Source organism: Theobroma cacao, chromosome 1, assembly GCF_053813885.1.
Source record: "Theobroma cacao isolate CCN51 chromosome 1, ASM5381388v1, whole genome shotgun sequence".
NCBI lineage: Eukaryota > Viridiplantae > Streptophyta > Magnoliopsida > Malvales > Malvaceae > Theobroma > Theobroma cacao.
The window spans coordinates 2,518,778-2,533,211 of NC_142639.1; the positions used below are offsets into that span (position 1 = coordinate 2,518,778).

The following is a 14,434-nucleotide window of genomic DNA, read 5'->3' on the forward strand; positions in this document are numbered from 1 at the left end:
CTGCAAAGCCGAGCTATAAAATATTGAGTATACAGGCCCAACTTCTTTCTTGATTAATTATAGATTCCTATTTTGAGGTGCATGTAAGAAAGTGGTGGTCCTCTTACTCCTTTCGAAGCCCAGCCCAACTGAAAGGGAGGAATAAAAGATAAAAAAAAAAAAAAAACCTGGTAATGGCTTCCCAAGTTTACATCATAACAAGAGCTAAGGAGGAATGAACATTTGAATATTCTTAAAGCTCAACTCTCTTAAAAGAAGTAGTAACATCTATTAGGTCAAATCAAGATTGATTTTTGATGATCAATTCTCTAACCCAGAGAGATTTGAATTAAAGTTAGGTGAGATTACTTGAGATATCTTGATACTTATATATGATCCACACACATCCATAGTTGGGGCACCATGATTCCACCTTAAATAAACTGTACCATCTTCAGCACTATGGTATCACATTGTTAACAGATATGCTTGAAAATTAGTTTTTTCCTGGCGCAATAGAAAGAAGAATTAAAGTTGGTTGAGAAGGATTTATATGTTAATGGGATATCCAAAAAAAAACCCTACACTTGGCACAATCTCAAATAAAGAAGCATTCAACCCACCCTCAAACACTTTTTATTTTATTCTAATGGCATGTCCTTCTAGAAAAGGAGAAAAATTAAAGAGTCAATTTCAAATTTTTACACATAAAAAAGTCAAATTCGAATCTCTTTCTATTTTGATTAAAAAATACTTTAGTAGGGAAAAAAAAAATTCAGAGGGTCCGTACGGCGAACGCATGCTTCAACTTGCGAATTTTTATAGCTGAGGCCCACGAGGTTTTGTCTGCGTGAGACCAAATTAAAACCCTAAATGGAAAAGTCGGCACCTCTCATCTCTGTTAAAAATTTAGCTGGCCCCTTTTAAGAATATAATAGACAGTGTATCTTTGTCGTAAGTCATGATTCCAATTGAGGTATCAACAGTAGGTCAAATTACTGGTGATATGGGCTTGACCTTAAAACTAACTTAACGATCGATCCACCACTATTTCTCAGTGCACGTGGGGACCAAAAGCCAATCAAGATTTTTATTTATATTTCCTTTTTGTGCTTTAAATTTTAGGTGTTCATGCAATACAGCTTTATAATTTTATATTTACCGGTGTATATAGTCTGCATTTTACTGTGATTAGCAAGGATGACCACATGGGCGCCCATCATTCTTTCATTCTATCTTCAACTTCCTTCTTTTATTTTATTTTTTAATGGGCAATATTTTGAGATTTCACATTTGAAAGATGCCTTTTAGATTGAATTTTTTTAATTATATAAAGATAAATATTAACCGAATTAATTCAATCTGTCAAAATATACAAATTACTCAAACATTTAATCTCAGGAATTTTTTTTTTATATATAAAAAGCTTAAGTTCCTTATCATTAATCTTAGGAATATAATTTCAAAACTCAAACATCGTCATTCTAACTAAATATCAACAGTAATTTCCGTTGATTAAGGATATCATTTTTCCCAAGTTTCATTGGTTAATTTATTTACAGTAAGAAAAATATGTTAAAATTTTCAATTATTCAATTGATTTTTTAGAAATTTGAATGTAATTAATTATTAAGAAAATTCAACACCAATACCATACCATATACATGCACTAAGGTTAAGTAATTAAGATTATAAAGATGAATAAGTAACACCCATATCGAGATATTTTCAGCAACTTAGTATGCGCTAAGGAGATATTATTTCACAATTCTAGAAGATAAATGGTATAAGATCCTTTGATATTGGAGATGCTGTTAGAATTTAGGGATGTCACAAACATTTATTCATGACAAAAGGTACGGTCCAAACATCAAAAGAATCAGTCTAGTTCTCCTATTCGCGACAGGCAAAAGCGCAAAAAATTATGTTGTCCTCTCTTTTTTTCTGAAATGGCAAGCTCAAAGTTGCTAGAAATGGCTGATGCCGACATGGGAGGATTTTATGTAAACATGCGTGACTGTTCCGCTGTGTGTATTTTGGGATCAATTCCAGTTCTAATTTGGACCATTGCTTGAGGGAAGGGCTGTCTAACCAACTTTAGGAGAGTGGGTATTTGCCATTTTCTTTTTTGCTTTCTAAAGAAAGGTTATTCTTATCCCGATTTTATCCATCCCCACAGTTGAAAATAATAATAAAAAATACAGTCTCTTAATTTTACTGTAAATGATATTTCTTTTCTTTCTCATTCCTTTTGTGGTGAAACCCATAAGGGCTTTCTTTTTTAATATGGGATAAGATATTGAAATACTAATTGATTAATTATACGAAAAAGCTACAATACAAGAAAGCTGTTGATGAATAGATTTTCTGAATTTTGCTTCACTTAATTTCATTTACACACATTGACTGATTTCAAATTCTTTTCACTCCTCATTTTCAGTTTATATATATCCAACCACACTCATCATTGAGTGAGCAGAGATATATTCCAGACGTATTTGGGCGAGTGAGGGTAGGGGAACAGAATAGGAAAGGGGCAAAAAAGTTCAATTAATTTTTGATGGAATGCCCAACTCCCGGACTGTGACCTGGTGATGTGGGTCGAAAGTCATCAATATTTTCCGCCTTGCTGGTTTGCTCTTGGCCTGAACCAGTGCTGCTATGATTTCTATTCTTTGTCATCTTCAAAGTGTTCTGATCAGCTCGTTGCCTTGAGCATTTCTTGCACGACTTGCTCCTCAAATGCCTTCCTTCAACATTATACACAAATATTTCCTGACATAGTATCAGAACAAGGAGGAGAACACAAACATTTTTGAGCCTGTAACTCACCATTATGGAAAGGAATGGAGGATACAGAGGCACAACGCAACACTAAGAGATATGTTTTGAGTGATTAAGGGTTTAGTAAAGGACTGTGGTATTTAAAGCCTTGCTTGGCAAGTTGTGGTATTGAGGATTTTAATTAGAGACATCGGCATGTGAGGCCCTCCTTACCAGTTGGAGGATGCCACTAAAATGGAAATAACAAAAGAGAAAGTACATTGGACGGCTTATATTAATGTTTAAGCCCAACCTCTCATGAACAGAAAAGTGAACACATTTTTGCTACGCCATGTTCTCTATGTTTTCCTTCCCTCCATATGCTTTCTGTTCTTTGGAAAATAAAAAAGAAAGCAATATGCAAGTACTGCAAGAAGAGATAATTAATAGTATTTATAAAGTACCACTCACGAAATTAACTAATGCTATACTTTTTCTTGTATATATGAATCGAACAAAACCTTATTAAATACAACTAGAAGAAAAAAAGTCCCCTTGAGTCAGTGAATAACCCTACAAAGACATTAATTACTGTTTTGATCCACAAGAGAGAATATATTTTAATTATACAGTTTTTTTTTATAAAAATAAATTATTATTTTTTGGTAAACGAAATATTATATTAAGACATAATACTCAAAAAGGTACTTAAACTATTTGAAAAAATTTAAATAACTTTTTATTTTTTATTTATGTTGAATCGAATTCTTATATTTATAATTTGGGTCAAATAAATTTTTATAATTAATGGTGGACAAAATGCCACTTGTTATTTTTTTATACCATGCAATGTTGACGTGGCATGTTGACATGTAATAACGGATGATGATGTGATATGATAATATAATCATATGATATTTTTTACTATTCACATCAGTACCACATAAGTATAAAATGTTAATTAGTAAACTGTTAATTATATGTGCTTATTTGATCCATAATACAAATATGGGAACTTGATTAAATGTAATAGAAAAATAAATATATTTTTTTATTTTTTAAAATAATTTAGAGACTTTTAAAGCATTATGCTTATATTCAAATATGGTATATACAAAAATCAAATTCGTTAAAACTAATCCTGTTATAACAATTACAATAACAAAAGTTCAAACCAAATTGAAAAACAACATAGATACAAAAGACCAACATTCATTATTGTCATGGTTCACATTAACCTAAAAAGTATTGTTTGTTAGTATAAACTCTTAAATGTCCAATCTCACTCTACTACATAGCTAATGTATATTAATAACTCCCTTTTGAGACCATAACATCTTCCCTTGATGCAGGATTCATGGCTCCCATTGAGACCATCACATCTTCCCTGATATAGGATAATGACTCCATGCTGGAACCATGACATTTTTCCTTATTTTAACAAAGGTTCATTATTTTTAGTAGTACATCACTAGTTACCCAGAGCTTGTTTTGATATCAACACAAAACACTAAAATCATGAATTTAAAACATAACCACTATTTTAAAATAAAATTGTGACCTAAATTTTCCATAACAGAAAATTAGTACAAGTAGCATTTTAACCCAAATCAACACCAAGCCAATCCTTTCTATCCACACCCATTTTTGCAAGAGTATCAATACAATGGTTAGTTTTTCTGAAAATATTTCAAAAAAGAACATAACCAATAATATCACGTAACATATTAATTAAAATAATTTTCATAACATCCAAAACTTTTTGCAAGAATTAAGTATCCAAAGAACAGCAACCGTTGAATCTGACTTAATGATTTCTTTCAAAGTCAAAAGGAGTTGGAAGAGATTTTCAAAACCATTTCAATAGCATATAACTCAGCATAATTTGAATCAAACCCACCAAGCAGATCACAAAACAAAGTAATGATAATACTTTCAGAATTTCTCAAAATACTTCCGCATCTTGAGAGAATAAACCTTTCGTTAATTGAAGTGTCAACATTTAAAATAAATTATTAAATATACTATTCAAGTAGGAGTAATGTTATTTTAACAGTCCCAAGTGGTACAAAGGTATTAAATAACAAATTAATTATAAAATATATCTTTTCTGAATAACCGAACCCTATATCATTATGGGATGCTTTGAGATTTCTCCTCCAACGCAACTATTCTTTCTATAAACACTCACACTTACGCAATGATGACATGCTTATGCATATGTGTGCGTGAAGAAGTATACTATATCTCGCATATCTCATATATCTGACCATGTAGAGTTATTATAGACCTGAAAGGCTAAAACCTAGCTAGGCCATTTCACACAGCTAGCTCTCTATGGACTTTGGTTGTCAACCACGTACATCGATTTTCAAATCCTCGACAATCCGTCCTACCCTCCAAAGGGCTCAAAGGTTGCATACCAGGGTTTTAAAAAAATGGGAGAGATTTGTACTTAAAATCTTATTCCTCATGCGCCTGCCCACTAGCAATTCCACTAAACAACACTGTTTATTTGGCCGGTTGCAGTTTGGACCTTTATATTGTTTAAGGCTGCGGGGCTAACTCTTTTGCAGTAGGTCCAAACTTTGAAAAATGGTAATGGCTCGGCCCCAACGTGATCATTAGCCACTAAAAGCACAAAATTTCCCTCGCAGTTAAAGGAAAAAAAGGTATTCGAACTAATTAAAAAACTCTTAAGGACGGCCTTTCCTTAGCTTTTGGAGGGTATCTGCCAGTTGCCACTTTGTATACAATATAACATCTTTTTTACAGCCAAAAAGAAATAGTGTAGTTACTGATTATTTTATGGAATCATTTGGGGTTGGTCGAAGATTCCTTAAAATCTTTAGCATTTTTCTTATTTTCCTACGAGTGCTTTCTGAAAGAAAAAAAGCTTTCTTTCATTTTGCTTTCTTCGTTGTTGAAGAAAAAGTTGCAAGTTAGTAACACATTAATATCTTTCGACCCGAAAGGCAAATCCTTCATTGAGCTCCTGTGCTTCTTTCGGTATTTTTAATTGTTTAACTCAACACTGTCCTAAAGTACTTTGCAAAGGAAGAGTGCGACCCATTCCATATATTTTGATGGGGTTCAAATTAACTTAAAAGCTTCTTTGCCATGCAATGCAATTATGCCTTCACGTTTGCTTGTTTTTCAAATATACCCTTCATCTTGATTAAAATGGAAAGGAGCTTTAATAGCCATTGTTGTTTTCTGTTGACTCTTGCTTTATCTTTCTTTTTGTTATCATAAAGGCATAGTAGTTGCACCACTAAAAAAAAAAAAAAAAAAAAAAACAGACAGACATATAGTAGCAGTTTGTCGGGAGGCTAAAAATAAAGAAGGAGAGATTTGACGGCATGCGAGGCCCTTAATTCCCAAGCATCATAGAAGATTCCATGAGCGATTTAAGCTGCATGTGAACTGAGTACAAGGGAGTAAATATAAAACGGACTTTGGCCAGCAGTTTGTCACTCCCTTTACATGGATTTTTTCCCAAGTTAAAACCCCAGACAAAGAGAAGACTTTCACAGCTTAGCATGCAAAGTTGTCAGGGAAATCATGCACGGTTCATCCAACTGCACCACAATTACTTTTCCTTTCGTTTTCTCAGCTGTACAATGAATTCAAGGGTCGTTTCATTTTCTTAATCTTTTCCTCCTGTTTTAGTTAAGGGAAAAGACGTTGGTACTTGCAGTACTTTTCACACGTGACAAGTTTTTAATTTCCTTTCATTTTCAGTTTAATATTTTCTGTGAGACAAAACGTGATGGGGTTTTGGGCAAAAACTGACTACTCAAGAATATTTTTAAACCCAAAAACTGATGTTAGTTCAATGTAAGCCTTGATGAAGTTCAAACTATTAACATAATGACCACAATTTTCCATGTTTCTTGATTGAGATAAACTTCAGGTTTCATCAACAATGATTTTTGTAATTAATTCCACCGACTGGGCTTGTGTCAGTCTCGTTTAATTAAGCTAACAAAAGAAAACGAATGGAGATCAAAACGAATGTCGAAAAGATCAATATGTAAATGGTTAGAAAAATGTAGAAATTCTAAAACCTGTCTTTTGGATAAGCTTAAATTCATTTGGCCTACCCTATAACATTCATTATGATGAATTTTCAAGGATAAATAACTTTCACCGTGTCAGTCTCATTCACGGTTACAAAGGAAAACAAAGAGGTTGCATGGGCCATGCAAAATGTTGATTAGATGTATTAATTTGATCGTGTAATTCTCTCTTTACGACTTCACTTAATTTTTCTCTACATTGACTAAACGACCTTGTTTTCAGAAATTAGTCAAATCTTTTACATATTTTCTCTACTGTATCGGTGGCTTTTATTTTTATTTTCTGTTACACTAATGGCATAATATGTTGCCTATTACCCTCAACGGTTAATCCAATTGCTAAGAAAGGGAGTCTCCTTTCCCTGTAAACTAAAGTCAAGTTCGATCTTTGTGAGAAGCATTTGGAGAATAAATCTTGAATGTACCTAACCGATGTCTTGATGCACCTTAAAATTGTTTGGAATGGAGATTAGGTTTAGATAAAACTTGAAAATATCCTTTACGGTATTAACAAAAAAAAAATGTTGCTTATTTAAGTAAAGGCAATGCCAATAAAAACTCACATGATTTCTAATGCCTAAGCTTGATTGTGGGAGTGAGCAATTTTCCTAGTTTAAGTATTAATGAAAATGACTTGCATAATACAGGAAATATCTTATTTCACTATAATCTGGCCCTGGTAGTTAACCCTAAATACAGTATACTTAAACTTTTTTTTTCTTTAATTTTACCAATTTGTAATTTCCTGAACTTAGTTGAGATGATTGGAGATTGGTGCTTTGCTTTGTATTATGTAATACAAAGATTCCTGAACTTAGTTGATATCATTTATGTCAAAGTTTTCATCTTCAGCTGGGTTGACTATTGCATCATATCATTTCATTCACTCCGCAGAAGTATATAGACTTCATTCCTTACCGTCGTTTCTTTATAAATACTGCATGCATATATAAGCAACATATAATTAATTTTTTACGTTTTGGGGATTATATACTTAGAGCAATGTACTTAAAATAAGCTATATATGACAATGCTGCCGCTTAATTATACAAGTTCAGAATGCTAACTTTCTTCACAAAGACCGAAATTAATCGCAAACTTTTTATTGAAAGTAGAGATACAAGCTCAAGCAATAACACACGAGAAATGAAAAAAAAAAAAAACAAACTGCCTATAATATCAACTACGAGGCCACAACAGTTACAAACGTAGTCTTAGTGATTCATTAATGGCCGACGCCAGGGCTATGTCCTGGTGTTGTGGGTCGAAAAGCGTCTACATTTTCTTCTAAGGAGCTGAAAACATGATGCAAGGGGCTGGGGTTGGCTACGTTCTTCCCGGCGGGTCTTGCATGAATGCTCTTCCCGTCAGGACTCAATAATTTGGCACTCTCTATATTTTTCTTCAGTTCCAAACTCCTACCCTCGGTAAACAGAAGTTCTCGGGACAAAATAAGTATTAGTAGAAAAAACAAACAATTACACCTGACATTGGCCATAGCAAGAGTACTGATGAAGTTACAAAATATTTTTAGAGTGCTAGTCTTGCGAACTAAACTAAAACCAGCAATGGAGGAAGCTGTGGTTGGATCCACCCCAATATGTAAGGTATTTATAGAGTACAAAAGGCTAGGGAAAAGGGGGAAAAAAAAACAAAAGAGTGTAGGAAGCCAGAGAGAGGGATAGAAGTGTGCAGCATGTGCCTTGAGAGGCCCCAAATGCAAGGCATTGTTTAGAGGTGAATTGTCCCAAGCATCAAGGAAGATTCCATAGTCTAAGCTAGCTGAACACATATATATATACACATATATGTATAGTAAATGAAAAATAAAATAAAAACGGTTTGGCCTGAGGTGCCTCTGTCTGTAACTGCTCTTGTCTAGTTCGTGTTTCTGATCGATTATGTCCTTGCATTACTTTGGTGTTAATTAACTCTGATGTCTTTGCTATATCTCTGGTTTCTTTTGTTCTGCTTCAGCTTTGATGGCATCATTTGCTCCTATCTGGACTTCTTCATGTGGTCCAGATGCTGTATCAACTTCTGATTTGTAAGAATGGTTTAACCAACAGTTTGTTTGTGAGCAGCCCTTTTCAAGCGTCTTTCGCAGAGATAGACAAAATATGTGACAATTTTAATAATTTAATTGGTTTTCACAGTAAAAATTCTGGAAATTCAAAATCAGTAATTTTTCGTAGATACCATCTAAAATATAAATTTTGACAAAATTAATGAAAAAACTATACATTTGAATCTTACTTGGAAAGTTAAAATAACTTATTTATTGTTATCTTTCAAAATATATTATGTGAATTATCTCTAACAAGTGTTGCATTAGGTGCTTTTTAAGTGAACAATTTTTTGTACCAGGTCAAGGAATTAGACTGTGAAGCTTTTTACGGTCATTTAATTAATATAATGAATTTGTTTTAGTTAAAAAAACTTATCAATTATGAATTTTATAGATCCGAAGCATAATTTGTAGATGGAGTTCAAGAGTTAGCCATTTTATTTAATCATTTCACTCACTAGCTCTTTCTTTCGTTCCTTTTTCTTATGGAGAATTGATCAAGTTGGCATTAGTAAAATCACAAAACAAGTGATCACAAGTTGTTTAATGTTTTTTTACAACTTTTGTTGGAGCAAACGTGACTACCGACTGCAACTCGATCCCTTTCCTCTGGAGGACTCTGTCACAATGAAGAAGAATTGGAAGCCACAACTATTTGTATTTTAGTTGTCGGGGCATACTATAATTTTAAAACTGACGAACATCGAGCATTAGCTAGCTGCTAGATTCTTTTGCGACCCAAAAATCTATAAGCCTTGGTTTTCCCCTCAACTAATAAAAGAAAATCTACGGACTAAGCTTTAGACCATGAACCTCAACCACAGGTGTGAGAGACTGCTAAAAGCCTAAAAGGGTCGCACATGCAGAAGCTTTTGACCGTTAATCCAACTCCGGCGAGCTATCTCCTTACTGGCCTTGGCCTGGGCCTGCAGATTCCCTTGGTCTTCTGACAACTTGTCCGATGTCCTACTCCTAAAGGGAACTGAAGGACCATAACATAATTTTATCACTGCTTATTTCTTTGCTCAAGTACCGAGGAATCTTTGTAAACAAATGGTTAGGGTACAAGATTCTATGGGAATCTGCCCTTTAAAAGATTTGCGGCTGCTTCCAAGTGCTAAAATAAACCTACTTTTGCGCAGCCAGTAGCTGTTTACGCATGCGCGATGATGAACCTCGTCGGCGGTCGCTTGTTGGTTTACGTCGCTTTCTTCGTGCAAATTAACAGGACAGGTAGGCTATTTAGGGTTGGACTGGACAGCTTGTTAACGAGAAAAAAAAAAAAACATATTTTGATAACCCTTTCTTAATTGTAAGAAAATTTTAAGGATTATAAAAGTCCAATTACGTGTTTAATTCAAGTCACCTTTTTGGTTTTGCTTAGTCAATTTGAGTTTAGATAGTTCAGACGGAGAATTCCCTTTAAAAACTTGTAATTAGTTCAGCTCGCTAGAGTACTCCCTTAACATATATATTGCTTCAACAAGATGTATATTATGTACATTATATTTGAATTCATTTTAATTAGGAAACTTGTAGCAAGTGAATATAGCCTTGTGAAAAAGGTTGAAAGGAAAAACTTGCCGTGTTTTCAAGGCTTGGGGAGTTTTTTGGATAGCCATCTTGAAATTTCATTCATTACAAAAGGGAGAAATTACATAAGCAGTTATTACGAACAAAACAGAGGATCGAAAATCCAATCAGACTGGGGAATTCATGTACAGGGGAAGGTGTATGTCTGTATGTGCTCGATTGGAAATTGCTGGGATTTTGAGGATTTATACCCAGATTCTAAGTGTGGGCTTAAGCCTCAGAAACTCATGCTTTTTGTCAGATTCTGTATGATGACTTTGAGGGGAACTCTTCTTCTCCCCTGCTTTAATGAAACTCCAAATTTTCAAAAGAAAAAAAAAATCCAACCAGACAGAAAATGGAGTTACCTTGGTGCAAACCAGCGGAACCCAACTCAGAACACCAACATTGATGCCTGTACTCTCCAAATTAATGCAGTTCATTTAGTTGAACCAACTAATTTTGTGTCCTAATTAATGAATTTGTGAGTTAACAAAGAAATATAAAAGTACTACTAATATATAATTAGAGTTCTGGTAAAGAAGTCTTATACAGAAATTGGAAGAATGAGATTTGACCTCCAAGCAGTAACGCATGCTTTATAATTTATTAATTTTTGGTTAAGGCCTCTTTATAGTCAATAAATAACTTTTAATCTAAAAGCTTTGTTCTCTTTATTCTCCTTGGGTTGAAAGTAATAAACTAAAATATATATCTTAGGGACGGTTTTATTTTAATCATTTTTGAAAATAACTTTTTTTTTAATTTTAATTATTTTTAGTTAAGAGAAAAGATTTTTAGATAAAATTAGCTTTAATAAAACCTCATCATATTCAAGCGCATGTGTTAAAAAAAGTATTGTTACATGTCATGTTGAAAAAAATATATTACACGTCATATTTAAGGGATTAAATTCTAAGAGTTTATATCTTAGTGAAATATAAAGATAGAGATCAAGTTACACCCTATGTTTAAAAAATAATGTTGTTACAGGTTATGTTCAAAAAAATATTATTACACACAATGTTGAAAAAAAAATTATTACACGCCATACTTAAGATGTTTAATTTTAAGAGTTTATATTTTAATAAAATACAAAGATAGAAATCAAGTTACATTTCATGTTAAAAAAAAAGTTGTTACAGGCCATGTATAAGGTGTTTAACTCTAAGAGTTTATTTTCTAATGAAATACAAATATAGAGACTAAGTTACATGTCATGTTAAAAAAAATAATTATTATACACCATGTTTAAAGTGTTTAACTCCAAAAGTTTATATTCGAGTGAATTACACAGATAGAGATTAAGTTACATGTTATGTTTAAACCATGTCATATTTAATAGATTTGTTACATGTTAAGTGTATTAAAATTATTACATGTAGACATGACGTGTAACAATTTTGGACAGTGTTCTAATTTACAGATTTCATTTTTAATTTCAATCCATCAACTTTGGGGTTATGTGAAGGTAAAACAATAAACCCAAGAACATACATTGTCTCTACTCTTTGGTTTGTAGATCAACGACGATATGACAAGAAATAGATAGAGAGATAGCGATGGTGGTAAAATTAAAGAGAGTTGGATGACGGGAGAGAAAAATTGTGAACACAGTAAACTGATATAGAAGAGAAAAATCGATAAAATTAAAGAAAGTTGGATGGCGAGAGAGAAGTCGAAAGCACAATAGATGAATGTAAGAGAGAGAAATCGAAAGAAAAAATTATGATAAATGATTTATTTATCTAAAATGGCTTCAAAGGTATTTTTGTCAAGTCATAACAAAATTTAGATAAAAACTGTTAATTTTATATTTGAGGTTATTTTTTTTATAAAATATTGGAGATCATTTTTGAAATGGCTTTATAAAGTTGACCATTTCTCACAATATTCTCTATATCTTAAGGTGACTTTTACCTATTTAGTATGTATTTTACTAAATTATCTTAATAAATTAATTGGAGCCTTTTTTCTTTTATATATTGAACATAAATTTAATATTAAGTTTATGGAAATAAAGAGTAAGGAGTTAGTTAACTTTTGGCATTCTTTTCCCCTAAGTGATCACTTTAGGTACACTCTTTGATCGATTTTTCATCTCCCTTTCTCCTTAGTATATTACCAAGAAAAAGTGCTTGATTGGCTCTTCTTCCTGGGACCCTTTTCAGCTCCATTTCTTATAGTACTATTGAATTTCCAAATATATTAGATTTCATACTTTCTTGGATATCATTAATCTATGTATCTTTAGGGTGGTTCTTGCCCCAAATGGAAAAACTTTATATACTTTATTTGATGGTCCTTATACACCCGTGCACTCATGTATATATATATATATATACATGCATACATATATATATATATATATATATATATATATATATATATATGTAAAAAATTGTTTTGAAATTAAGTACATGCAAAAAGATATTAAAGCCGCTTTATTTTTTCTTTTAATAGTTTAGTTAAATTAATTAATGCTGATCATATGCAGGACCACAAGAGGAAAAGAAAAAGAGGGAAAGGAGTTTAGTTGATTAAACAAGATGCAAGCTCTGAAAGTAATTAAGATTAAAAATGGCGGCTGCTCCACATGGGTGGTGGTGGTCGATCTTACTTTCTTTTTTTTTTAATATCAGAAACAATTTATATATGTAAAAAATTATTTTGAAATTAAGTACATGCAAAAAGATATTAAAGCCGCTTTATTGTTTCTTTTAATAGTTTAGTTAAATTAATTAATGCTGATCATATGCAGGACCACAAGAGGAAAAGAAAAAGAGGGAAAGGAGTTTAGTTGATTAAACAAGATGCAAGCTCTGAAAGTAATTAAGATTAAAAATGGCGGCCGCTCCACATGGGTGGTGGTGGTCGATCTTACTTTCTTTTTTTTTTTTTTTTATCAAAAACAATTTATTAAGATGATTGAAAGAAGAAGACAATGCAAAGAGTAGTATACACATGATCACCTGGTGACATACACAGGGATAAGATCACTAGATAGTTACAAGCATCAAACAGGTTGCTTTCGGGGCAATTATTTTTTTACAGCTGAATTCGAATCTCTTGTCTTTAGACCAAGGACTCATGCAAGTCTACGTGAATGTAATACATAACAGTAACAAACTAACAGGTTCTTTCTGATCCAGTTATTACAATTTAGGAGATTGAGGAAATATACCTAAATCGATGTACCTGTGGAGGAACATTAATTTACATGTCTATGGACTTGTTTCTGAATTTTTGATTAGAAAAGCATGACCAACTCCAGGGCTGTGTCCTGGGTTGGTAGGTCGGAAATCTTCTTTACCTCCTGCACTAGAATGACTGTCATTACTCGGGCTAAAGCTTCCTGATTTTTGCTCAACGTCTTCATCATCTTCTACGAACTGATGTCCAACTCCAGGGCTGTTCCCTGGTGTGGTGGGTCGGAAATCATCCTTGTACCCAGCAAGTGAATCACCAAAATCTGAGCTCTTAGTTGGTATAGCGGGTGGTAATACTTCTTTCTTTCCTGATACTGAATGGTGGGAAACATTAGGAATGTAACTTGGGGCTGCTGGTTGATGATCTTCATTGTGCATCGCAGAGTTGTCAGTCTGGCTGCTTTGCTTTAACTCCTTTTTGTTCACTAATTTTAGCTGTCTTCCCTCGACCGAGAGAACTAAATGGCAGGCAATTAGTGCAAGAAGAAAAACAGCACATCTATGCATGGCTCGGAATTCCATAAGTAGCAAATAAACTTGAATGTCTAGCTCAAGGAAATTTGATCAAACTGCCAGAGATAGGATCAAGAGATGAGAGGGCAGATGGTAGAACTAAGCACGATGAAGTGAGCTCTGATCTTCCTGGAATTTATAATGTGAGGAATTAGGGCCCTTTAAGGATCCTAACCGCTAATTATTCATCACCGAAGTGGGTGGTGTGGCAACCATTGCAATAATGGACGGTTTGAATTCTAGAAATT

At 33.1% G+C, this 14,434-nt stretch overlaps 2 protein-coding genes across 2 annotated transcripts; both read right to left on the bottom strand.

The window, feature by feature from the left end:
- Positions 1-2,317: 2,317 nt before the first annotated feature.
- Positions 2,318-8,390, bottom strand: LOC148764428 (uncharacterized). Its single transcript, XM_088809265.1, is given in 2 exon segments — positions 2,318-2,853; positions 8,029-8,390. Coding segments are annotated over 2 exon segments (618 nt in total). The 5' UTR covers positions 8,323-8,390; the 3' UTR covers positions 2,318-2,529.
- A 5,055-nt stretch (positions 8,391-13,445) lies between these two features.
- LOC18611100 (uncharacterized) lies at positions 13,446-14,314 on the bottom strand. The gene has a single exon (XM_007047147.3). It carries the CDS (start codon positions 14,193-14,195, stop codon positions 13,689-13,691), a length of 507 nt encoding a protein of 168 aa, XP_007047209.3. The 5' UTR covers positions 14,196-14,314; the 3' UTR covers positions 13,446-13,688.
- Positions 14,315-14,434: the final 120 nt, after the last annotated feature.